The sequence below is a fragment of the Dermacentor variabilis genome, chromosome 8 (genome assembly GCF_050947875.1).
Source record: "Dermacentor variabilis isolate Ectoservices chromosome 8, ASM5094787v1, whole genome shotgun sequence".
Taxonomy (NCBI): Eukaryota; Metazoa; Arthropoda; class Arachnida; order Ixodida; family Ixodidae; genus Dermacentor; species Dermacentor variabilis.
In genome coordinates this window covers 8,428,724-8,455,736 of record NC_134575.1, presented here as the reverse complement: position 1 = coordinate 8,455,736, position 27,013 = coordinate 8,428,724, and the positions used below count along the sequence as shown (strand labels likewise).

Sequence of the window (27,013 nt, the reverse complement as noted above, 5' to 3'; positions counted from 1 at the left end):
ACTCCAAAGGGTGTAAACATTTCTTAGAATGTATAAAAATTTACACCCTTTGGGGCTTATCTTGTTCCCCCACGATAATGGTCATCTGTCTGGCGCGCGTTTCCTTTCTTTATCGCTGCGAACCCGGTACTTTCCAGTCACGAACGGCATGCACGTTATCAGTGTGACGCAGCATTCTCGACAGGAAAGTAGCGAGCGCCGAGTTTTTAAGAAAGGAAACGTAAGCAAGGCAGATAATTATCGTTCTGGGACAAATATACACCCCAAAGGGTGAAACCGTTTTAAGAGTGTACGTCAAAGTTACACCCTTTAGGGTGAATCTCTGCCACACAACGATAATCGTCATCTACCTTGCTTGCGTTTCCTTTCTTGAAAACGCCGCGCGCGCTACTTTCCTGTCGGGAATGCTATGCCAATGCGCATGCCGTTTGTTACTGGAAAGCACCGGGCTCGCCGCGTTAAAGGAAATGCGGACAAGACAGATGACGATTATCGTTGTGTGGCAAAACGGTGTAATTTTGCTTAAGAGTGTTATTGTGGGACAATATAAGCACCAATGGGTGTAATCTTTATTAAGAGTGTAGCAGGTTGAATTCTATGGCATGTTGGGCGCGATCTTCACGTGTTAGGCGTGCACCGCATAGAATGTAGTTCTGTGCTTCTACGTCGATTGTATTACAGATGCATATGAGTATAGTATATATTCAAGCGCTATATGGCACAAATGTTTGAATTAAGGCGTTAGAACTGCTCGCACGCGATATGCTAATCCACCTGCTGCCTACATCGGGCAAGTCTTCCCGGTATGTATAGGAATGTTTAGTGCAAGGTGTGCTGTACGATGTTATATTTTTCGAAAAGAAAATCGTGACTTGCGTCGTGTGTAAACGTGTAAAGGCGCGAGCGGCGAACGTTCGCCCGCAGCGAGAAAGCCGCCCGTAGATTTACGGTCATTTGTGCTTTGTCTAACACTGATAACGTTGGTTCAACTAAAAAGCGTGGTGTTATAAAGGCACCGCCGCCGCCTTCCGTTTTGACCGTGCAACTTCTCTCGGTTTTGACTATTCTAATGTTGACTGAATGCTCACTGCTGGCAGAACTGGCTAGCCCTCATTTCCTTGTACGTTTCTCTCTCAATCCCGGCAGCTGTCAAACTGCAAAACTACCAGTAAGCGACCTCTGCCGATATGAGTGCTGCTGCTTATTTAATGGCATTCTCTTTGAGACGGGACGGTTACAAATAGTCACTTAGCTAGCTTGCTTGACTTAATCAGGCATCAGGCGATGACATAAGGTGGCGCCATCTACCGGTAGCGCCTCGTGCCTATGGTATGGGGGCACGGCCGATCCAGGTGGCCGTGATGAGGGACAAAGTGGTGTACTCCTCGTAGTTTCGCGCGGGTGGCGCTGTGACCGGTACACCGCTTTGCCAAGACACCACGTGCGGAGAGAGAGCAAGTTTGCCTATTTGCCGACAGACGCTAGCGCCACTCCTTCCCCTGGCGGAGAGTGGCATCACCATGCCTCAGGTCGCCATCACCGTGAGGCGCCAGCCATGCTCGCGATTTTTGTAAATTGCATCTCGCGCCGCCGTTGTTTCGCAATGGTTCAGCGGTCGGGTAGCCAAAGAGCCTGGTACTGTAGCGTGATGGAACTGCCCCAACAGTGACAAAAATCCCGGGGTCTGCAGCCCCGTTGGAAGTTCTACAGTTTCCCGGATAATTAATATGAAAAGGAATGCGGGCAGGCATGGGTAACTATATGCTAATATAATGCTAATATAATGCTAATATATTGCTAATGTTGTTATGCAGCGCCGCGTTGTCGTTTTTGCCTTCGTTTTGTCCGTGTCTTGTGTTGAGCTGTTACGAACCTTACAATGTCCGACTTCTTCAGATGGTCAGCGTACCCGAAGAGGTTGACTTGCGTCAGGCAGGTCGTGAAAAGATTCGTTTAATTAAAAAAAAGAAAAAAGCTAACTTAGAACGAGGTATATTGCAAAAGCTTCTGAATTTGATGCTGTCAGCAATGCTTCATGCCGGAAAAACATCGAGAAAAGTAGGACAATAAGTAGCTGAGAAGCCAAAACGAAACAGTCTTCTCTTGCACTGTTTCCTGCGTTTATTCTCTCGTGATGAATGAGCAGTATATTTATATACGTATTTGCACCGTGCGGTGTGCTTTAAGTAACATACGATTATCTGATACAGAGCATAAGCAATGATTGTTGCGTGAACGCTTCCGGGAGCTCTTCGAAAATAATTTCATTGTGCAAAAAATATAAGAACTTCGTTGCGCACGGAGCCATGCGAATAAAAACCTTCGCAACGAACCACGATTTCTCTGAATCCCTCGATTACTTATCATAGCTACGCCGCGGACCACAGCGCGGCTGAGGCTCACACGGCGTTGATAAAACCATTCGTTCTTACTTCCGCTCCTCTACTTCCGACACGGCCAGCGTGGCAGCTGTGTCCACGTGATCCCTCATGCTACGTCACACCTACGGCAGCACCAGTCCTTTCAGTGGGAAGCTCTCTCATAGCAAATAGTTTGAACTGCACGGTTCGACTCGGCATTGCGATGTGGTGACGTGGCGCAGCATGCGGTTTCCGTCGCTGCTGTTGCTGTCACCCGAGGAGCAGGCCCGGCGGGACGAGCGCTGGCGTCGGCGCACCCGTCTCAACCCGGTCTTCTTCGTTCTCACCTCGGTGGGCGGCCTGGCGGTGCTGGCGGCGCTATGGATGCTGCTGCCACAATTTGTGATCGTGCTCTGGCCGCCTACGAGCAACGCGCCCATGGGCAACTTCAGCAGCTGGGCAGCCGTCACCATCAAGGAGTGCGCCGGCGTGCCAAGGTTACCATTAAGTGATATACGGATGATGACTTGCCGAGGGCCTTCAGTTGGTGCATATTAATGGGGCAGAAATGCATGACCACCGACCGGTCGCGGAAAATTTCGTGCAAAGTCCATGAGCGCAAAAAACAGACACCTATAGTTGGATACAACTTAAGTCTACAGTGAAGCCCCGCCCACACCCTCATGACCGCCAGCCACGGTTCCTCCGCGAGGCTGCAAATAGTGTACTTTAAACTTTCCCTGTTACCTAAATAAGGAGGTAACCACAAAAAATTAAACTATAAGCGCATAATTTTATACCCTTTTCACTCGTCTATTAAAGTGGAACGGCGAAAGCCTAATAATTTATTGAACTGAAATGATATGCTTGCTTCGCTGCAACTATATACTGCCAAGTTTCACTTCAGTTGACATTAAAGTTTTACGTGTAAAACGGGCTCAGCAGTGAAATGAATTGTACCGCGGACTTTTCAAGAGTGAAATGATCAGACTCCATACACTTTGTCCATGTCTGTTGCACACCTCATCGCTTCCGCCGATGAAAAGACTTTTCAAGAACAGCAGAGGCTCCTGAGGTATCAAGTACGACGCCATTTTGAAAACGTCGCACGACGACGACTTTGTTTGCATCTGTGATTGGCTAGCGTATTAACACAACGTCGCGCGGTCCGTGTACCAACTGCTGTTTTTTTTTTTTTTACTGTAGTTACTACTATTACTAAAAAGAGGAGGGGGAGGGCTGTGTCAGTGAGCTTTCGTTTGCGAATGAAATCGATCCAATGCCTCGAGGCGTGTATCAAATCTCTCCTCTTCCGTTTTTCTCTTTATTAACGCATCTGCGCATGCCCGTACAGATATTTCGTGACGACGTTATGGCATAAACAGTTAACGGAAGCACTTGATCCGCATTCATCCCTTTTCTTTCGTGCTGTGTAGCTTTTTGCTCTCACTAACTATGCCGAGCCTAATACCGGTGTCACACGTACATTTCTGATCGTGATCGGAACCAATCTGAAACAAGCTTGATTCGGATCGGGTGTTGCTAATAGGCGGAAAGTTTTAACTTTTCCATGGGGATGAGGGGGCTGTGCCCGACCAGCTTTCCGAACGAAACACACACACACACTATATATATATATATATATATATATATATATATATATATATATATATATATATATATATATATATATATATATATATATATATATATATATATATATATATATATATATGAGAGTTTACAATACCTCTTAGTAGGAGACAGTTCAATTTCACAGCCTGAGTCCTCTCCCACCACCAAGAATCTGGCGTCTCTCGGTGGTGTAATCTTCCTTCGTGTAATTGTCGCATGCTTCACTATCACTAATACTGCTTCGCCTTTCCGTCGAAACTGCAGCGTCTCTCTGCCTTTTTTTGTTCTTTTTCTGTGAGTCCGAGTATAAGCGCACCGGCGCATGACGCGGCTGTTGATTCCGATTTCGAGTGAATCCGGCGTGCCCTCATTTCGGTTGCTGAGTGAATCATGCAGGGTGCCCCAACTATCATGCACCAAGACTTAAAAAAAGAACAGTCGCGTTACTCAAGGAAAATCTAGTGCATATTGTTTCCAGTACAATGGAGGAGCCTCGAGTAATTATTCAGTTCCTGAAATCTTATTCAACAATTGAAATTAATTATCTCATTAGAGAAGTAGTGTCCTAATTATCGAAGCGTCAATGAGGCATTTGTAGGCACCCCCAGGCACCTCCCAAATGAAATATAACTGCTGCGTTTTCAGCGAGGTACTTCTTGCGTGCAATTTTTTTCCTACTGGCAAACAAACCTCACCAAACATGAAAAAATACCATGTCACTGTGCTCACCTGCATCATCAAGCAGCACACTCAAATAAGCTGATTGAAAGCAACTGCATTGCCTGTCGCAAAACCGAAGAGACAGCGCATCACCGTGATAACGGTACGAACGGAGCACCAACAACAGGTCTCACGGCTTTGCAGATATACCTTCCTCTCTACGCCACACTTATTATCCGTCTCTCATGGCCGACTGATCACATTGAGAACAAAAGCCCCTTGATAATGCGGCCGAAGCGCCGCTCTGACTATGCACGAAACGCGAAAAGCAATGTAATACGCATATATCATATAGCGGCTCCACAGCCACCGTAGTCCTCCACAAAGAAAGCAACAAAATCCCAATAAAGAAAGGCGTCAGGCAGGGAGATACGATCTCTCCAATGCTATTCACAGCGTGCTTACGGGAGGTATTCAGAGACCTGGATTGGGAAGAATTGGGGATAAAAGTTAATGGAGAACACCTTAGTAACTTGCGATTCGCTGATGATATTGCCTTGCTTAGTAATTCAGGGGACCAATTGCAATGCATGCTCACTGACTTAGAGAGGCAAAGCAGAAGGGTGGGTCTAAAAATTAATCTGCAGAAAACTAAAGTAATGTTTAACAGTCTCGGAAGAGAACAGCAGTTTACGATAGATAGCGAGGTACTGGAAGTGGTAAGGGAATACATCTACTTAGGACAGGTAGTGACCGCAGATCCGGATCATGCGACTGAATATATATATATATATATATATATATATATATATATATATATATATATATATATATATATATATATATATATATTATAAGAATGGGCTAGGGTGCGTTTGGCAGGCATTCTCAGATCATGAACAGCAGGTTGCCATTATCCCTCAAGAGAAAAGTGTATAACCAGCTGTGTTTTACCAGTACTCACCTACCGGGCAGAAACCTGGAGGCTTACGCAAAGGGTTCTACTTAAATTGAGGACGACGCAACGAGCCATGGAAAGAAGAATGATGGGTGTTATGTTAAGGAATAAGAAAAGAGCATAAGGGCGTTCGAACGATCGTGTTATTCGTCCATTCCGGGGAAGGATTCACGAGACGGTCTCGCAGAAGCATGGATCGGCGCTCGCGCAGAACATCCGCGCCGCTTGCCGAGCCGAGACAAAGAGGAAGAGCCTTCTCCTTTCCGCGCCCAAGTAACCACGCTGTTAGGTGGCGTTAACAGAGGCACACTCGCGCCATCTCTCGCAATGCGCATCAACCACACCACAGGAGCAATGCAGGAAAACAACACATCAGGGGACGCGTGAGAGTCACGCATCCCCACAAGCCGAAGCTATAGAATGCAGCCTAACCGAACTTGAACGTTACAGAAAAAACAATAACTGATTACAAATAGCTATACTTCCTTCATATAACTAATTGATTGCAGTTACCAGTCACTGCCCCACGAAAGTACCTGAGGAAGTACTCAGTAGTAGTCGATTACGTCTATGTTACTTTCCTCCGAATATTTATTGACATTGCATAGATGCAGTAAACAGAACGAGCTGGCCTGGCTCCTTTCGTGCGTCCTCTGCAGCCCGTCATACATAGATTATCTGCATGTAACAATTGCTTTAAACAAATTGCGTTGGTCATCGTCCCTCGTTTCCGTTGTGGAGACATCAGCAGCAACAGTGAAAACTTGCTAGAAGAGGAAAGAGAGAAGCTAAAGAGAGGGAGGCCGGCCACTTCGTTCGACGTACGCGCTGGTTGGCTGATATAAATAATCCCGACCGGGTGAGGTGGGTTTTCACCGCAGGAATCGGGAAACGGCGATGAAGCCAGGCATCGCGAGGATGAAGAATAGAAAAGATTGTGTTCACTTCAATGGTACATGACTGCGACTCTCATCTGAGTCTCGAGCGGTCTTATTACCACGTGGGCCAACATGGCCTTAAGAGGAAGCTTTAGCTCGAGTGCTGCTATCTAAATACATGTAAAAAGAGAATTCGTTTTTCTCGGCAACCACTGCACCAAATTTGACGAGGTTTGTTGCATTTAAAAGACAAACTTAAAATCTAGTGACTGTTGGTTTCGAATTTTTGAGTTAGATTGTCAATTTTTTATCAAAAATTGGCAAAAATCGGAAATTTTCAAAAAACGAGACTATCAAGTTTGCAACTCTTTAACTTCACCACTAAATATGATAATACAATTCTGTGAATTGTATCTAATACTACATCTAAAGCGGACAAAATTGATATGTTACACATGAATATAAAAAAAGTTTAATCATAGGGAAATACAACTTTTGCAAAACCGTTGTAGCATACGTAACAGAGTCACGTAAGATGCAAAATGACATATTGAATTTGTCCGCTTTGAATGATCTAATGAATGCCGTTTACAGAACCGCGATATCAGTTCTTGATGCAGAGCTATGAATTTGTAAACTTCGTGATTCTATTTTTTTCAAACGGTCAAATATTTGAAAATTGTTTTAAGAAAAGTCAAGCCCTAAATCGAAATTCCGCTTCCAACAGTCACTAGAATTTAACTTTCTCTTTCAAATGCGACAAATTTCATCAAAATCGGTCCAGGGGTCATCTCATAAAAACGTTTTTGCGTTTTACATGTATTTGAATAGGCCGCGTCGGAGTTGGGCCCGAGCTAAAGCTTCCTCTTAAGTAACCTCTGGCGGTCCTGTCATCGTCGCCTTCTTCTGGAGCCTGTCTTTCCCTTTTTGCCCATCCTTGGTGGCAGCTCGGGGGAAAGGCGTGACGTCGTCTTGACGTTCGGTTTCTGCTTCTATCCCTTTGTGTCAGCTCGCAAAGAACAATCGAGGTGGTGTTGATTCGGAGAAGAGGGCAGTTATGTTGATGTGGGGAAGCCTGTTTGAATGCTTCTCACACCTGACATGTCGATCATAATAGGGTATAGTCGGTGTTGTAATGTATGCGGACCATGCGATATTGTGGTTACTCAGCATCTGGGTCCTGTAAGTCCAGTGCTTCATTGTCGCTGGGACATAGAGAAGACGCTCTCGGTCGAGCTAATGAAAAGATGAAAAAAAATGGTCCGTTTGTTATTTCCTGGCATTAATTAACGTTCTCAGTGGTCTTCCAGACGTACGGATACCTGTTCAATTGATTGGCCAACATCTGGTGAAGCGTTAAGGTGAGGAAATCAATACGGAGCCCCTCGAGCTGCCCGTCTGAACACGAGCATTTGCGAGCCTGCTGCGTGGCACGATCTACCGCAGTTCTCGCCATATTCAGGTTGTGAATATTGAGTCGCTTGTTACAGCTTGTCTTCTCAACAAAGTAACTGGTTACATGTAATTGGTTACTGAAAAAAAGTAATTAAATTACAGTGAGCCTTACCGAGTAAACAAAGTAATCATTAAATTAAAAAGAAATACAAAGAATGCAACTTTTTACAAGTAGTTCATTACACGTAATTCGTTTCGTACAAGTCTGAACCTAAACATGTAATCGAACCTTATAATCTATACCCTTCGCCCATTCGAAGAAAAAAGAAGCGAGCAAATCGAGAATTCGCTCATTTTTCTTTGGTCAAGAAATTACTGTATTTCACTCAATAAAACCATGCAATGTTGTTACTCATGATGCTAGTACTCCTACAATTTTCATCTTTAAACATATGCTAATACATCTGTTACTGGTTGTGCTGCAAACTTACTCGTAGGACTGCTCACTACTATTTGCAAATGTTTTAACTAGCGGTAAGTTGATGCTATGATATTTTCAGTGCTAGTGTTTATCTTGTTAACTGCACATTTCTCTGTTATCTAAAAAGTGAAATGTTAATTTTTGTGGCTTTCCTTATATCTTCGGCTGGTTATTATTGCGAAGAGTAAATATGTGTAGTCATGTGAAATATTTATTTCTGATGTAGCGATATATGCCATAACCATTTGGTAACAGCCAGTACAGTCAACTCCTACTAATTCGACTTTCCGCTTAATTCGAACGCACTGGAAAGCTCCAGAGACAAACTATACATAGCTATGGAATAAAATATTTCTTAGTGCGAGCCACTTTGGTTAATACAACCGCCACTGACCCCCACCCCCCTGCACATACTCCATGCGCGCCGCTATTACCAAAATCTTGAAAACACAAAGAAATTCAGCAGATGCTGCTACTGGTTCCATAGGCGTGAATCTGTTTTATTTAACTAATTTTATCTTTTAATGGCCGACGATCTTTCTGCCTGTCAAGTAATTCGTTCGCGCTTGTTTAAAGTATAATGTCATGCTGAAGCAGCTTTTAAACATGTCAGCGCTCTTCGCCTCATGCCTCTTGATTCGCGTTTCAAAAGAAAGAAGCAAACATGACAGACTACTTCAAGCAATTAAGAAATGTTTGAATTCGTCCATTTTGCCGTCGTTTGTTTATTCGACCAAATCTTGCGGTACTGCGAGGGTCGAATTAACGTGAGCCGACTGCACCAGTATCTGACCAGATGTTCCGTCGGGCCCGCAATTGTAGCCTTCGGCTATGGGTCCAACCAGTTTTGGAAATTTTGTATGTCATAAAAGTCTGTAACATATATTTAAAGATGAATTCTCGCAGGCGAGTGTTCGCGGAACGTGGAACCGTAGGCGACGCGGCAGTGGCCCTGACGCTGTGCACCTGCGTCGCCCTGCCCATCCACTGCGGCCTCGGAGGCGGCGTCATGGCGCTCTACTACAACAAGTACGAGACTAGTCGCAAAGAAAAACAATGCCTGATCTGTGCTAGCAAATTATACCTTCTACAGAATACCAATAAATTGCGTAGAAACCATCGACGATGATTGTCAGTGTAAGCGAATAACCGAACCCTTCTATAAAAGCTATTCATTTTAATAAAAAAAAGAAAAAAAAAGATGATGCGCTCGAAGCCGTTAACCAGCACATTAGTAGCGGTATATATGTGGGTATATATGTCGATGCACCATACGTGTGTTGTCTCCAGCGATACGAGCACCGGCGTGGAAGGCGACTGCCATCCTCCTCTCCCGCAGCCTCCACAGGATCGAGGAGAGAAGAGTAGGGCTGTCCTGCCTGAGCGCTCTCCATCTTCAAACTAGATCGGACGCCCTGAAGGTCTTGTGCCACAGCAGGTGCCCTTCGCATGGACGCCTTTGTATCGGTGATGAAAGGCCGGCCACAACCGACCACCATGAAAACTGGCAAATGAGGTTAAGAAACCTATTGACATTAAATGCCACTTGGACTGCAACAGAAGGCAACATATTTCGGCCGGCAGGGCGTGCAATGCACTGTGGCACGTCACAACGGCCGAAACAGACACAGCGCTCCTAGCGGAATATTCTGCAATCTTCGCGATTGCGACGACAGGCTGGCAAGAAGTGGACGCATTGGCAGGCACATCAGCTTGAGAAGGGCGCGCATGCGAATGCCATGCCTCAACATCAGGCGCACAAGAACGCACTTTGGCACGCTCTTGCAGATCCCGTACCTTCCTTCCCCACCTGTACTTTCGGGAAAGACGGAAACGGTGACCGGACTCTTACATATCGGGCATAACACATCTACGGGATTCATGTGTGGCTCAAAACAGAGCTAATGTTCTGCGCTTTTATCATAAGACAGCGTATTCGAGAAATTTCAAGCTTTGGGATGGTGGAAGTACAAGAAAAGTTCCGTCTTACTTGGTAGGAGGTCTCCCAGCTTCATCTTCCACAGAAACTCGACAGTGAGGACAGCGCTCAGACGATTCTTGTGATGAACGGCTCCTTTAGTTTGGCAAAGAACGCCCAAATCATTCCTCATAAGACCTAACTTGTTGCCACAATTCTGTTGAGATGACACGACACCGATTCTTGAAGCGTGACCATGTCGATGGCAGCGGAAAGTTCCACAAGATCTGAACTTCAAAGGGGCACACGCAGTTTCGGGCAAAACCAGGGCACAGCTCTGGCATGTCAAAGCATATATCAACGAAGGACAACCGAAGGTGCAAGATTGTGCAGATAGGTGGTAGAAGAAGAAACGGCGCTCAGAGTACCAGAAAGAAATCACAGAAAGCCGAGCAATGGCACGTATTCATTACACAAAGAACGTGTGTGCAATGATACAGGAAAAACGAGCAGGACGGCACACATGCCGTCTATCCATTGGCGGAAAAGGGGGGAGAGGGACAACACACAAAAGCTATCTGCGCATGCTCAAGGGACGGTATTGCAAACTCGTCATATTATGGAAAATTACGGATAATTGTCACGGGAATAATGGACAGTTGTCCTGCACGAAAATAAATTGCCACGTCCAAACCGCTATCTCTCGCGAGTGCCCACACGTGTCCTTGATTGACACGTTGGCGCTGGATACCCTTTGGAGCATGCGCAAACGTGTTCTGTGTCTTTCTTCTTTTCCGCTACTGTGCGACCTTTCCACTGATAGACGGCATTTGTGCAGCTCCTCTCCTGCGCCCTGGAACTCTCAGTAAAAGGTACCAACTTTCTTTTGTCTTGCCGCCCGAGCCGGCAGCGAGGGCGGGCGAGCCAACCAGCACCACATGACTACGGAGATTGGGCGCCGCTCGTGGCTAGCTGCTGGAAAATCTCTGCGGCGACGTGCTGTGATTTACGTCACATCCGCTAACTACCAGTAGCACGCGTCATCTGCATAGGTGCTACATAAATGCTGTGAGAAACAAAATTATTATCAACCGTGCATCTTTGTCAAAATAGCTTCGCACAATTTAGTTAAAGCAAAACTTGGTTGCAGTCGGTGCCTTTAATTTGTCTGTTGGCCAATTAGTGGAAGTTTGTCAGCTAATTTAAGATTAGAAAAGCGATACGACGAAGTTGAATCGCGACATCGGCGTGGCTGGAAGTGTTTTGCATGATGATGCGTTTGCCGCCAGCGTCACGCGCAAGACGTGGTTCATCGACGGACGCGAGGAGTCGCCTTCCGGAGCGTCGCAGTCTTTCTACGCGGCCACCAACACCACGGAGACTGGTGAGCGCTGTTTCTTGCCCAGAACACCAAGCGCTAGAGGTGTTGCCGTGGCATTAGGAAGTGTATACGTATTGTGTGGGTGTGTTTTATCGTTATAACAATTTTTGAAAAGTCACCCATAGCAATCAGCAAAATTCTACTTGAACTAAATTTCTCTCAGAGGTGGACATTATTTGCAAGAGAAATAAAGATTGAACTAATTAAGCTTAGGTAATTAGATTTAAGCTAATTACTTTACAGTCAATATTGCATTTGGAAAGCATATTTAGCACCAGCGAACAAGGACAGAAGGGAGATGACACCACAGTGCGCTACCTTCGTTCTGTCCTTGTTCGCTAGCGCTAAATATGCTTTCCAAGTGAGTTTACTAAGACACCCAACAAATGCTCAATATTGCAGTTTACGAATTATATATACATATATATCTCACAAGAAGCCAACTAACATATACTAAGGACAGCATAGGGGAAAATGTACAAATATTAATTGAATGAAATAAATGGTAAATTAATGGATATGAAAGTGGATGAAAAAAGGAAAAACAACTGGCCGCAGGAGGGATATAAACTCGTATTCGCACGTATGCACACACACACGCGAGACACCAGTTACTATATATGCATTCCCAAAGTTTGCGACGAAACGCGTTAGTGTTCCAGCAGTTTTTAAGCTTCAGAGCATGAGAAGACGCTTTGTTAAAAGCAAATGGAACAACAGTGCTTTTTACAGCAAGCTTGACAATGCGTATCTCAAAACTGGTACTAGTTTCAAGATTCTTTCTAAATGGATATGCCTTGTGAAATCACTGGGTTCAATTCGTCTACTGCAATATTTACGCTAAAGTGATTAAAAAAATTGAGTAGTGAAGTTTTGTTAATTAGTTATGTATCTTGGTTTCCAGTGTAATTAATTTACGCCTCATCGAGTAATCCTGCTCAATGAGTAGTCAATTTGCGCAATATCCACGATTTGTGCTACATGTGCTATATGCCACAGGGATTTTTAAATATTCTGTTGAGATAAAAAAAAAAAACGGTATATAGACTTTGGTTGGGAAAAAAAGAAGCAAGCGAATTCGGTTATCTTGTTCTTTAAAGGGCCCCTCGACAGACTTGGGCATTACAGGAAGCTGAATTACCCGCCGTGGCGTAGTGGCTTTGGTGTTCCGCTGCCAAGGCCGAGGTCGCGGGATCGAATGCCGGCCGCATTTAAACGGGGACAAAATGAGAAAACACCCGTGTACCGTGCACTGGGTGCACGTTGACGAACCCCAGGTGGTCAAAATTAAACCGCAGTCCCCCACATCGGCGTGCCTCATAATCATATATCGTGGTTTCGGCACGTAAAAGCCCATATTTAAAACTTCGAAAACCAAATTTTAATTTCGCACCAACAGTCACAACTTCTCCGTAAATTAAGCTAGTTGAATGATATTTGACGCAGAACCTTGCAGTATTGTCATAATCAATCTTTCCAAATTTCAGCGAAATCGAAAAGGCGGTTGGAAAGTTAGATTTCTTGAGTTGTGTCCAGCATTGTGTCCATTGTCCTTGAGTACAAAATTTGTGCTGAGTTCTTGAGTTCAATTTGTGCTGCAAACGATAGCAGACATTCACACTTCCATTATAGCGAATTGTAATTAGAAGTGCGCATCGAGTACGCGCCTAATACAGATGGAGATTGTGAAAAGGAAGAGGCGCTATTTTCTGCAAACCTTTAGGTAGTATACGACTCGGGGCCTTATACGGCAGCCGTGACCTCGATATCCTCCTCGCCTAGGCAAGTTGGACAACGAGGCACCTTACGTGAAACTGGTCGGTGCATAGCCTCTGTTCTCGGAAGCTGTGGTTGGTGGCACGAGATGCGCTATATATATACTCTTAAGCAAAATTACACCCTTTTGCCACACAACAATAATCGTCGTCTGTCTTGTCCGCATTCCCTTTCTTTAACGCGGCGAGCCCGGTACTTCCCAGTAACGAATGGCATGCGCGTTATCAGCGTGACCTAGAATTCCCGACAGGAAAGTAGCGGGCGCGGCGTTTTCAAGAAAGGAAACGCAAGCAAGGCACATGACTATTACTGTTGTGTGACAGAGATACACCTCAAAGGGTGTAACTTTGCCTAAGGGTGTATAGAACACTTATACATATTGGGAGTGGGTCCAGAGCGTGCTCCTTGCTCAGCCGTCTGCATGGAGCTTGCACAACAGACGTTTCACTCTGCTGTAACTAGTTTTGCAGCTCGGTGGCGGAAACAGTGAGTGCATTGCCCACCCACGTGCTGTAAAGAAAATGGAGAGAGCGATGGAAACAACGCGAGAAGGGCGGTGTGTCGAGCACATGGGGAAATGTAGGAGCCACTTGAAATCAAGGGCGTCACTATAGGAGATAGACTGGGTGTTATTCTGGGGATCGTCGAATTGGTCACCTCGTCAGTTATCTAGAGAGCTTTACGGTCCCTATGATGAGCTCAAAACGGTGTCATTGCAGAATTTTACAATATGGCGGAATTCGACGATGTCCAGAATATAGTACCACCTGTGTGCTTTACCGAGATATATGTGGAGCAGAGAATATGGTCAAACGACGCGCTGACGCTGCAGGCATCATGTCGATCGCGGTTCCAGGCCAGATACGTGGTCTGGTCAAGCTGCACGAGCTGACAGGCAACAACTTGGCCTGGAAGAAGCTGTTCACAGAGGCCATTGCGTTGGCGAAGGATGGCTTCGTGGTCAGCCAACGGTTTATTGACGACCTGGAGCTTTACAGAAATCAGATCGAAAGGAACCGAGAGCTCAGGTAACGGCACTGCAGTTCACACCCCCCATTGAGCGCTTTGAATGGGTCGCTTTTAAATACGAGATGTGATTTCTCTTCCAAGTAATTATTTTATATCTTCGATCTTGACCTTCACATTGATTTGGAGAACGTCGTTCCAATGGGCATTTCCGTAGTAGTCTTCTAGCATCACTACGGGTAATTTCTACATGCAAAAAGATGTATACTATTTCAAAATCTACATTCAGTATGTAGCTAACTACATTGAAAAACAAATTTCCCTTCCTTAAGTCCAGTAAGAAGATCCCATCTGTGAAGTGTGCAATAGTGCTGGCCCGCTATATTGTGGTGGCTGTTACGTTTCGCCTACGACGCGCGGTTTAGCCGGCACGACTGCAACAAAGCGGCAGACATTTTGGCCCGTTCGGCGTCGCCGCTACGCTCCCCGCCAAGCGCGTCCAGGCATGTTCCGATGCCACGTGTCTTCATGTGCGTGTGTGAGTGTATGTGCCTTTGTGCCCGACCGGCGGCGATACGACAGCAGGAGTCACCTTCTCCTCCTTGTGCCCGACCGGCGGCGATACGACAGTGTGAGTCACCTTCTCCTCCCCATTGTGCCCGACCGGCGGCGATACGACAGTAGGAGTTACCTTCTCCTCTTTGTGCCCGACCGGCGGCGCCACGACAGTATGCGTCACCTTATCCCATTGTACAGTCACGTGCTCGTCTATAGAGGGGTTCCTTCTTGCCCTCAACTGCGAGAGTATAAAAACAGCTGCCCCCGGACGCCAAAGGGAGGGCTCCGATTTCTTCTGTTGAGTAAAGTGCACTCCCGTCTCTCTACTTCGGTCAACCTGACCGCCAACTCTTTGCGATGTTAAAATAAACAAGTTGTTTTGTTGTTACCAGTCGACTCATGCTTTGCCGGGACCTTCGGATGCTTCCAGTTGTACCCCAGGCCGCCAGGCCAACGCTACCCTTGGGGCTTGCGACCCAGGTGCAACAACGGGCGTCAGCGCCGAGTTCCCAACAGGTCGTACCATCGGTGCGACCACAACAACTGTCTGCCAGCGGTGGGATCGCGACAACGGAGGCCAGCAGCGAAGATATGCGGTTGACTGTATGCTGAGCAGCTCATCGACGATCCGGGAGCAGTGCAACGAGCCCTGTGTGATGACTGGTTGCCTGCAGCGGAACGACTGCGCTGAACTCTTGGCTGCGAGGTTTGGTGAGTGCGGGACTTTCTTCTTCTGAGCTTTGCCAGGCTTTTGTTAGTGTCAGAAACAGAGCTGGTAATTGTGGTTGTCGTTGCTGCCGGGTTAGTTTGCGGCAAGACAATAGTAAGCAGTAGAGAAAGCAGCATTCAGAGCAGCCATGGATTTGAAGTCGTTGCGCAAACCGAAATTGTTGGAGCTTGCAAGAGAGTTGGGTCTGGATGTCTCGGACAAACTCAGAAAACCAGAACTGCTAAAGGCTATTCTTGAGTTAGAGGCTGAGGATGACGAGCTGTCGGAATGCCTTGAGACTATTGAGGAGAGGTCAAAAAGACAGGAGCGCGAACTTAAAGAGCAAAAAGAGAAACAGGAGCGCGAACTTAAAGAGCAGAAAGAAAAAGAAGAGCGCAAACACGCTTTGGAAATGAAGCGTCTCGAGGTAGAGATGGAACGCGCTCGTAATGGAAGTCAGGCACACGGTGCAGGAGAACGCGTATTGTTCAAAATGACTGACCTGATGCGGCCGTTTAAGCTTGGAGAGGACATTGGTTTGTTCCTGGTTAACTTTGAGCGAACGTGCGAGAAGCAGGGGTTCTCTCGGGAAACGTGGCCACAGCGCTTGCTCACTTTGTTACCCGGCGAGGCGGCCGACGTAGTCGCTCGCTTGGATAGAGAGGAGGCAGAGGATTTCGACACAGTGAAATCGAGTCTTCTAAAAAAGTACCGGCTGTCAGCGGAGGCGTTCCGTCGGAAGTTTCGGGAAAATGAGAAAGGCAAAAGTGAGTCATATACAGAGTTTGCGTACAGGCTTATGTCAAACATGCAGGAGTGGCTCAAAGAAGAGAAAGCGTTTGGTGACCACGATAAAGTTCTGCAGTGTTTCGGGCTAAAACAGTTTTATAGTCGGTTACCTGAGAACGTGCGGTACTGGGTCTTGGATAGGCCAGACGTTTGTACGGTGGCTAAAGCCGCTGAGCTAGCCGAGGAGTTTGAGACGCGTCGGGCTCGCGGAGCTAAGGACGGTCAAAAGGGTGAATTTGGCTCGAAGTTTGAGAGGCCGAAGTTCACACCCATGAGAGCAAAGGGGAACACGCGTAGTGAGGATGCGAGTGAAAGCAGTCCGACCAAACGTAAAGAGACGGCGGCAGCCGAAGCCGAACGCAGAAAGCGGTTCGAGATGAGGCAAGCGCGCGTGTGTTATACGTGCCAGAAGCCGGGTCACTTTTCGGCGCAGTGTCCGGAAACAACACCAAAAGTTGTGTTTTTTTCATTATGCAGCACTGACGAGAACATGAAGCTTCTCGAGCCTTACATGCGAGACCTCCTCGTGAACGGGAAAGAGTGCCGAGTGCTTCGCGATTCCGCAGCTACAATGGATGTAGTTCACCCGTCTTACGTAGAACCCCATATGTTCACGGGCGAGTGCGCATGGATCAAGCAAGCCGTGGAAGCTCATAGCGTGTGTCTGCCGGTAGCAAAAGTGCTTATTGAAGGACCTTTCGGAGCGCTTGAGACGGAGGCGGCAGTGTCATCTATGCTGCCCCCCCCAGTACCCGTACCTATTTTCAAACAGGTCCGATCACCTCCTGTGCGAGAAGGGGCTTTTGTTTGGTGAGGCTAGCGTTCAGGCCTTAACCAGATCGAAGGTTCGGGAGCTCGCTGCAAAGGCGGTAGTTGCGGGGCCGACGTTATCAAACAATGAGAAAGGGTCAGAGGCGCAGCAAGCTGATATTCAGAGCACGCCCGAACTGAATAAAATTGAGTCTGTCACGTTAAAGGCACCAGATACTGGAGAGGAAATTCCCGATGCGGGAAAGTTAGAAGAGCTATCTGCAGATTTGCTCATCGCGCCTACGTCAGACGGACTTGATAGGTTGCTAAAAGTCAGCCGGTCGGCTTTGATAGCCGAGCAAAAGAAGGATGGTAGCCTAGAAAACATACGCTGCAATGTCAAGGAAGGTATCGCCAGGAAAAATGCGCGTTTTGTGGAAAGAGGTGGAGTCCTGTACCGGAAGTATCTAGACCGCAGAGGAGTGGAGTTCGATCAACTGATCGTTCCTCAATGCTATCGTCAGGATCTGTTGCGCTTGACGCATGGGGGTTCGTGGTCCGGACACCTAGGAGTTAAGAAAACTAAGGACCGTCTCTTGCAAGAGTACTATTGGCCAGGGTGTTTTCGGGACGCAGACCATTTCGTAAGGTCATGTGACACCTGTCAGCGGGTGGGCAAACCAGGGGACAAATCGAGGGCGCCGTTGAGATTGGTACCTATCATTACGGAGCCTTTTAGACGGCTCGTTATTGATACAGTGGGACCTCTGCCGGTAACAGCCACGGGGTACAGACACATTTTGACTGTGATCTGCCCAGCGACAAAGTTCCCTGAAGCAGTGCCGCTTAAAGAACTCAGCTCAGTTGAGATAGTCAATGCACTACTGTCCATATTTGCGCGAGTTGGTTTTCCTGCGGAAATCCAATCAGATCAGGGCACAGTGTTTACTAGCGCTTTGACGACAACTTTTCTCGAAAGGTGTGGGGTAAAGCTGCTACACAGCTCAGTGTACCACCCACAGTCGAATTCCGTTGAGAAGCTCCACTCCGTCATGAAGCGCGTGTTGAGAGCATTGTGTTTTGAACATCGAACTGACTGGGAGCTGTGTCTGCCTGGGGTGATGTTTGCATTAAGGACCGCGCCGCATGCAGCTACGGGGTTTTCGCCAGCTGAGCTGGTGTACGGTCGCTCGCTTCGGTCTCCGCTTCGCATGCTTCGAGAATCGTGGGAAGGCAGGGGCGACGACCCAGTCGTGGTGGAGTACGTGCTTAAGCTCCTCGAACGCTTAAGAAGGGCACAGGAGTTGTCAGGTAAAGCAATGGCAAAGGCCCAGCAGAGGGCCAAGGTTTATTAAGATCGGACCGCCAGGGCCCGTCGTTTTGAGGTGGGCGATGAGGTCATGATATTGCGCACATCGCTAAACAACAAACTAGACGTGCAGTGGGAGGGCCCAGCACGAATTGTTCAGAAACTGTCGGACGTTAACTACGTGGTGAGTCTGCCAGGAAAGCGGAAAGCACAGCAAGTTTACCACTGTAATCTGCTCAAACCTTATAGACAACGGGAAGCAGTGGTGTGCATGATGGTAAACGTTCCTGAAGAGCTTCCGGTCGAGCTTCCGGGACTAGGCTCAGTGACGAACAGGGAAGACACCGGTCAAGTCATTAGTGACTTAGTCAGTGGAGCATCGCTGTCGCGTGAGCAGAAAACCGAACTACACCAGCTCTTACAAGAGTTTCAAGGTCTGTTCTCTGAGAGGCCTGGTAGGACTTCTGTACTTACTCATGATATAGAACTTACCTCCCCAGAGCCAGTACGATCCAAGGCGTACCGGGTGTCACCCCGCCAGAACGATATTATGGAGGCTGAGGTAAAGAAAATGCTACAGCTCGGTGTTATTGAGGCAGGTGAGAGTGATTATACCTCCCCTTTGATTTTAGTTGAGGTACCGGGCAAGGAACCTCGTCCTTGCGTCGACTACCGCAGGCTTAATTCCATCACTAAGGATCAAATTTATCCGATCCCTAACATCGAGGAGCGCCTTGAGAAAGTTAGTAGCGCTCAGTTTATTTCCACCCTAGATCTTGTCAGGGGTTATTGGCAGGTTCCACTTACAGAAGAGGCTAGTAGGTATGCGGCGTTCATTTCACCAATGGGAACATTCCGTCCTAAAGTATTGAGTTTTGGTTTGAAGAACGCGCCATACTGTTTTTCAAGCTTCATGGATAAAGTGTTGCGGGGACAGCAAGAATTCGCTTTACCGTATCTAGACGACGTAGCGATATTCTCCGCATCCTGGTCTGAGCATATGGCACACTTGCGGGCAGTGCTAACCCGCCTGCGCGAAGCGGGCTTGACAGTCAAGGCTCCTAAGTGCCAGTTAGCACAGGCCGAGGTTGTCTACCTCGGTCACGTGATTGGTCAGGGTCGTCGCCGCCCCTCTGAAATAAAGGTGGCCGCTGTGCGAGACTTCCCGCAACCGCGCACGAAGACCGATATTCGGTCGTTCTTAGGTGTCGCCGGCTACTATCAGAGGTACATCCCCAGGTACTCTGATATCGCGGCTCCCCTGACGGATGCTCTAAGAAAAACAGAGCCTCAAACAGTCGTCTGGGACGAGACAAAGGAAAGAGCTTTTAGCGCCCTAAAGAGTGCCCTAACAAGCCAGCCTGTGCTACGATCGCAAGACTATACAAAAGGGTTCGTTGTTCAGTGCGATGCTAGTGAGCGAGGCATGGGCGTTGTACTGTGCCAACGGGAAAATGGAGAAGTAGAACACCCCGTCCTGTATGCTAGTCGTAAGCTGACCAGTCGTGAGCAGGCGTACAGCGCCACCGAGAAAGAGTGTGCATGTCTCGTGTGGGCCGTTCAGAAATTGTCATGCTATCTAGCCGGCTCGAGGTTTATCATTGAGACGGATCACTGCCCTCTCCAATGGCTGCAGACCATCTCTCCCAAAAATGGCCGCCTCCTGCGCTGGAGCCTCGCTTTGCAACAATATTCCTTTGAGGTGCGTTACAAAAAGGGGAGTCTCAACGGTAACGCCGATGGCTTAAGTCGAAGCCCCTAACGTAGGAATCAGCCTCAAAATTGTTTGTTACTGATGTTTTTCTTCCTGAGGCAGGATTTTTAACATATTGCTTTTGTTTAGTGTTTCAAAGTGATGATATGCTTTCTAGTGCAATTTTCCAATTTGTGGACGCGTTCTAAGTGCTGCTAGACTACTGTAAGGAACTAGGCAGTGGTATAGAAGGGGAAAGAGCCTGGCAGGGCTTAGTGAGGGTTGTGCCGTGCTTGCTGACTGAGCGGTTGAGTTTCAGCGTAGTTCTAACGCTTGCCGGGAACGAGAACAAAAATGTGAACTCTCCCGAAGTCACTTTGCAGTGTCCTGTGCGAACCTGAACGAGAGAACGAGGCCTTCTCTGTGCGCTGCGCTCAAGAAACGTCGAGGGACGCCCGACTTCGGTTATGAGCATCATCGAGCGACATCCCTCCGGACAGCGGATGCAGTCCCCTGTCCATCGGGATCTCCTTCCCCCTGCGGGGCGGTCTGTTACGTTTCGCCTACGACGCGCGGTTTAGCCGGCACGACTGCAACAAAGCGGCAGACATTTTGGCCCGTTCGGCGTCGCCGCTACGCTCCCCGCCAAGCGCGTCCAGGCATGTTCCGATGCCACGTGTCTTCATGTGCGTGTGTGAGTGTATGTGCCTTTGTGCCCGACCGGCGGCGATACGACAGCAGGAGTCACCTTCTCCTCCTTGTGCCCGACCGGCGGCGATACGACAGTGTGAGTCACCTTCTCCTCCCCATTGTGCCCGACCGGCGGCGATACGACAGTAGGAGTTACCTTCTCCTCTTTGTGCCCGACCGGCGGCGCCACGACAGTATGCGTCACCTTATCCCATTGTACAGTCACGTGCTCGTCTATAGAGGGGTTCCTTCTTGCCCTCAACTGCGAGAGTATAAAAACAGCTGCCCCCGGACGCCAAAGGGAGGGCTCCGATTTCTTCTGTTGAGTAAAGTGCACTCCCGTCTCTCTACTTCGGTCAACCTGACCGCCAACTCTTTGCGATGTTAAAATAAACAAGTTGTTTTGTTGTTACCAGTCGACTCATGCTTTGCCGGGACCTTCGGATGCTTCCAGTTGTACCCCAGGCCGCCAGGCCAACGCTACCCTTGGGGCTTGCGACCCAGGTGCAACAACGGGCGTCAGCGCCGAGTTCCCAACAGGTCGTACCATCGGTGCGACCACAACATGGCCAAGGCGCTGAGGCAGTGATGGTCAATTACGGGCAGTTTTCCATTCAGCACAGGGTGTCTGTGAGTTGGATGTATTGCCAAGACTTCCAGCAGGCGCAACTTACAGGTGCACATACAACTGCAGCAGTCAAATTGTCGAGAGAATTCTAGTTTCGAGATGTTTCCTTGTGCGCAGCTGTATACTATGGTTCGATATACCCTGCCCTCGGCAGCAGGTTGCCGCTGCAGTGCGCAGCCGGTGTAGGAGTTGAGGAGGACGTCGTGATGAAACACTTGGGAGGTTTATTTACGTAATTTACAGTGAGTCAATTAACAGTCTTAAAGTCATTACGGGCCGGCAGCAACTCGGACGCTGCGGCCCGCTGCAAGAAGCTCGAAAGAGAAGAATCCAGGAATGCTCTAGGAATGCTCTCTTGCTGCTCCCGGTCTGTGTCATTTAAGCCCTTCGGTGTCTCGAAGACACGCCACGTTCGGCCAATGGGAGAGCCCGCTCAGGTGACGCCATTTTCGGCCAATCGGCGAGCCCGCTCGGGTGTCGTCATTTTCGACCAATGGTAGGCGCCCGTGCGATGGTGTCACACCCGGCGGAGAGGGTCGCTGTTTGGTTCTCAATTGTCCGAGGGCTTATTTCTCCCTGCGGTCTTGCCTTGCTGACTTGCAAGGCGCCGTCACAATAGATGGATGGGGGCGACGCCGCCAGGTTTTCACGGCGCATTACAGCCGTCTTGCTTCGGGACCCACTTTACCCGCAACAGTGCCAGGCTCTCGCTTCACTTTCGGGAAGAGTCAAGCAGTGAATAGCTCCACCGGCGGCACACGAAGTGGGGGCCACCAACTTGTTTGCACGTGCCGCGCCTCAGGAATGTGGTATCCGTGCTTCTGCGCTCCTTAATTAACTGTGGTGCAATTCGATGTGGTCTGGGGAACTCGAAGTAGGCTCAGGAAACGATCCCGTATCTAACACCGGACAGGAACGCACACGCAAGTTTAATTTCTACGGGCGCGCTCGTCGCAAAGCACCGACGAGCAAGCGTTTGACGAGCGTTACGTATGAATGCAAAAAAAGAAAAGAACGGACAAAAATGGACATGCAGAAACGGAGCTGAACACCAGCTCGGTTTGTTTCGCGCTCTTTATTACACTTAGAAATTAACGCAATACCAACACACCCATGCATCCACTCTTATGGCCCTTTCTTGAAGCCAATTCGGTGGTTGCACAGTTATAGTACGAAATCGAGACTTATCTCCATGTGCTAGCCTCGATCCAGAATAATGATATCGTCACGGATCTAACGGTCTGAAAAAAAGCTGTAGAGATTTGTGGGTGTGTGCGTGTTTAAGAATGCAAGCAACGCCACGGAGATGTTACAGGAAGCCGTTACAGCAGGCTTTCGTATAACATTGGCCGCAAGCAGGCTGCTCTTCAGGCCTGATCAGCTGGAGGTGGGCTCGATGTTGCAGCAGTCCAAGATGGCGAATACCCTCACGAAGCTGGCGTCAGACGCCCGACAGGACTACTTCTACCAGAAGGAGTTCGCCACGGAATGGCACAGGGAGCTCTCTGACATTGGTAAGCTATATATGTATGCACGCACTAATTATGCGGAATGAATGAGAACAAAAGCGTGTAAGCCTATGGCAAACGGGTGTTTGCTATCTGCCTCACCTAACATACCATTGCGGACACAAATTTCACCATGTTGGCGTTTTGAGCCAACCAATCAGAGAGGCCGTAGCAGTCCCTTGAGCTAATAGGAAGTGACAAGATTGTGAATTTGACAATACGACAGGATTTAATAATAATAATAATAATAATAATAATAATAATAATAATAATAATAATAATAATAATAATAATAATAATGGTGATGGTCAGGATGGTGCACAGACCTGGGCGCACAGGCTTGATTGGTCTGTCCGGCTGGTAGCGGCTGACTGTGACCAAGGAAGCGCCCATTAAGTTTGGCGCTAAAGCCTGCCATCATTAGTCACGAGCAAATGAAGACTAGTGGCACGGTACAATGGCCAAAGGCACCTAACATACGTTTGGGGGGACGAAGATAATCGCGCAGAGCTGGCCACCTTGCAGTCTTCCTTGAAGGATCGTCTTACCCGCACCAGGATCCCTGATCAAGTTGACGGACATCTTGAACTATGAGGCCAGGAAGCTACCCACGCTGAATATCACGCTGGAAGACGAACTCATGTTGGTCACGGCTCCACCTCCCACCACTGGCGCCATCACGGCAGCCATCTGCGGTAAGTGTGCACGCCTCCGGGCAAATGAAGAGTTGCGTATAACCTCGACAATCTATTATGGGTACCCTATACTTATCATTTTTGTAAATGATATTGTGAATATACCGGTCACACCTGTAATGGTCTTCAACACCCCCCCCCCTCTTGCCCTCCTGTCTTTGTAAATGCCGCGCAAGAGATGTGGATTAAAGAACGGTAACGATGATGTCTTGCTCTGCTAGCCGGCTTTTTGCTGCTTCCAGTGAAAGTCATGCAAAGTGCGTTTATGCACACAACAGTGACTTGTATACCAGAATTTTTTTGTAGCTGCACCAAATTTTTAAAAAATTGCCTAAGGCAGATAGCACAATTCTAACCAATGATATAAATTACTCGATGAGGCAGCCATTACTTCAATGAAAAATCAGAATGCTTAATGGGATTAACATAATTACATAAATTAGTGTTTCAATTAATTACTTTAAAGCACATATTTCACTTTACGAGTTGTAGCCGGTGAGTTCGCAAGGTGTGTCCACTTGGAATGAATTCTCAGAACTACACCAGTTTCGATATATTAAATTCAGAGGGTCCAACAAAATGCATTGGTGTTCCAGTAACTTTACGCTTCAATGCATAAAACAGCATTTTCTAAAAAAAATTAAGTGGAACAGCAGTGCATTTTTACCGCAAATTCGACAGCGCATATTCAAACCGGTGCCACCCTCTGGATTCTTTCCAAATTGATATGCCTTGCAAAATCGCTAGCTACAATTCGTAGATTGAAATAAGTGTCATAGATTAATTAATTAAAAAGTTAATATGTGCAATAATGTTAAGTATAAAATTAATCATTCTGATTCCTCGTAGAAGTAATGGCTGCCTCATCGAGCAATTTAGTCCAGGGGTTAGAATTGTGCTACCTGCTAGAGGCAATTAAAAAAAAATTTGGTGCACCTCAAGGAATACCCTACTAGACCACGGCCGGGCCTGTGATCGTTGTGCAGGCATCGTGAAGCAGAAGTACTCCGACCATCCGCCCAATGACGACGCGTCCTTCTACCATGTGCTCACCGAGGCATTCAAGTTCGGTTTCGGCCGGCGTTCTGTGTTCGGGGACTACGACTTCACTGACGCCGAGGTGACTGTTCCAGCCGAACAGCGCTTGCGACAAGCGGAAAGAATAGTCGTGCAGGTGTTAAGAGTCACGCACGTAACTTCGCTTGGCACGAACATAATATCCGCTGTGCCATAAGACACGCTCAATGCAGCCGACCCAGATCGACCAGCCCCTTTAGATGCCGAGCAAGGCAACCGGACCGACGCTGTCTCCGTGTTTTCGTGAACACAACTTCTGATTGAGAATGACATGGTCAGCTATTTGGTGCTTTCTAAAGGACATAGGGTAGCGCAACGGTGCAATAACACACACACACACCTATAGCCACAGGCGTCAGTGAAGTGTGTGTCTTTGTGGTTCAAAACAAGATGTTCAGAGGAAGATGGAGGGTAGAACTTGTTGCTGGGCGAGTTGGTTGGGATCTAAAGAATACATTGTTGCGCCAAAAAAGGAAAATAAAGACTTGGGAAGGAAGAGTACGAAAAGACAGATTGAGCGCTGAACTTCAACTGACTTTATTCTTACAGCGGGGCAGGGAGAATGAACAAATGCGCATGCGTACATCAGTGTTGCCTAGAGCGAATCCAGTGACGTTTTTAACAGTTGCAACTCATTTTCAAACAGAAAAACAGACGTGTCACTAATACAACTCGTGCCTCTCTTTTTAATGTGATATGCCTCCAAAAGTTCTCTTGCTAACGTATCACCACTCCTGCCAAGTATCTTTATCTCACGCAGCAGTGGCTGGCATCTGCCTTCCATGCAAACCGTGCAATGCGCAGGTAAATGCGCATTACCGTTATTGATTACAGACAATTCATGCTCCCGGGCCCGGTCATTAACACATCTCCCCGTTTGTCCAACGTAGGTTTTCCCACATTTTAGCGGTATCTCGTAAATAACGCCCGTCGCCCGTCGACCAAAAACGAGGCAAACCCGCAGTGGTGCCATACGTCCACAAGCTTTCCCACAACTTGAAGAAAGTCGCTACTTGGTTTGGTGTGCCAGTTGTTTTCTCGGCACCACGCAAGTTGGCTGGACTGTGTCCGCGCATAAACCGCGTTGACAAAAAGTCAGGATGCCAGAAAAAGCACACTAGACAGTACGTCAAATGTGCGTCAAATGTTTTTCTTCTTGAAAAAAACTCAAAGAGCCGGATATATGACTTGACATATAGTCAAACTGAAGATGAGATTTGCGAAATGGCAAGATCGTGGGTGTATGACTGCTAATAATTGGCGCGCGGTAACTGGCACCATTGCTTTCGCCACATTCTCAGTACCACAAAAGCACCTCTTGCTGTCGCAGCTCAGTTAACCAAGTGTCGTTGTATGCTCGTCACTCTACCGACGTCGTACCATCGTCGTCATCACTGCACACATGAAGAATTTCAACGCGTTCATTCCGTTGCTTGCGCTTGAGTTCAATGAGCGAAAAACATGCAATTATGTCTAATGCTGTTTTGCGCAGTCTAAACTGCTTTGTCTAAAGTATGTCTAAACTGCTTTGCGCAGAGAACGACTTAAGGATACGAAAGGTCCCCAAGTTTGCCTTTATATATTTGTTATTTCTTAAATATAAATTTCACTTTGTGTAACATTGTGTAGCAGCTTTATTTTTACTGGCCAAGGTCTGCTGCTTCATCTTTGTTGTAGCGGGCTTTTCCATGTCCATGTTTTAATGCGATAAGCATTTTTTGCCTACTTCAGGCATTTTGTCCGTCCGTCCGCCATCCAAACCAGTGACATCGACGTAGTGATGCAACTTGCTTACTATAGCTTGGACCACTAGGCATGCGCTCGCGGTCGGGATGCGGTCACGGCTGTTCCATCATCGTCATCAGACTCTCGTTATGCCGTCGTCGTCATCCCATTGTCGTCCCGCTTCCGTCTTACCATCGTCATCATTTCAGAAACGTCATCCAATTGTCGTCTAGCTGTCGTCGTCATTTCGTCTTCGTTCAATCGAGATTATGCCGCCATTGTCATGGCATCGTCGTTATACAGCAATCGTGATGCCGTCTGGTTGTTTCATAGTCTCCATCCGTTTCTAGTTATACTGTCCTCGTCATTCCATGCATAGTCGTCACGCCGTCATACATGGTCACACCGCCTTCATCGTTATATCGACATCATTTCTTCTTCGTCATTCTGTTATGACCGACCCTGGCAAGCGAG

General features: G+C 47.5%; 1 protein-coding gene across 1 annotated transcript; it reads left to right on the top strand.

The window, feature by feature from the left end:
- The first annotated feature begins 2,603 nt into the window (after positions 1–2,603).
- On the top strand, positions 2,604–26,362 carry LOC142590818 (glutathione hydrolase 1 proenzyme-like). Its single transcript, XM_075703222.1, has 8 exons — positions 2,604–2,857; positions 9,274–9,396; positions 11,575–11,669; positions 14,275–14,470; positions 22,894–23,048; positions 23,600–23,737; positions 24,724–24,857; positions 26,351–26,362. Exons 1-8 carry the CDS (start codon positions 2,604–2,606, stop codon positions 26,360–26,362), a joined length of 1,107 nt encoding a protein of 368 aa, XP_075559337.1.
- Positions 26,363–27,013: the final 651 nt, after the last annotated feature.

Bases quoted from the DNA above. Each gene is read 5' to 3' on its own strand.
- LOC142590818 (XM_075703222.1), top strand. From the start codon at position 2,604: ATGCGGTTTCCGTCGCTGCTGTTGCTGTCACCCGAGGAGCAGGCCCGG. The intron at 2,858-9,273 runs GTTACCATTAAG...GAATTCTCGCAG, and splicing joins GAGTGCGCCGGCGTGCCAAG to GCGAGTGTTCGCGGAACGTG. The intron at 23,049-23,599 runs GTAAGCTATATA...TACCCGCACCAG, and splicing joins CAGGGAGCTCTCTGACATTG to GATCCCTGATCAAGTTGACG.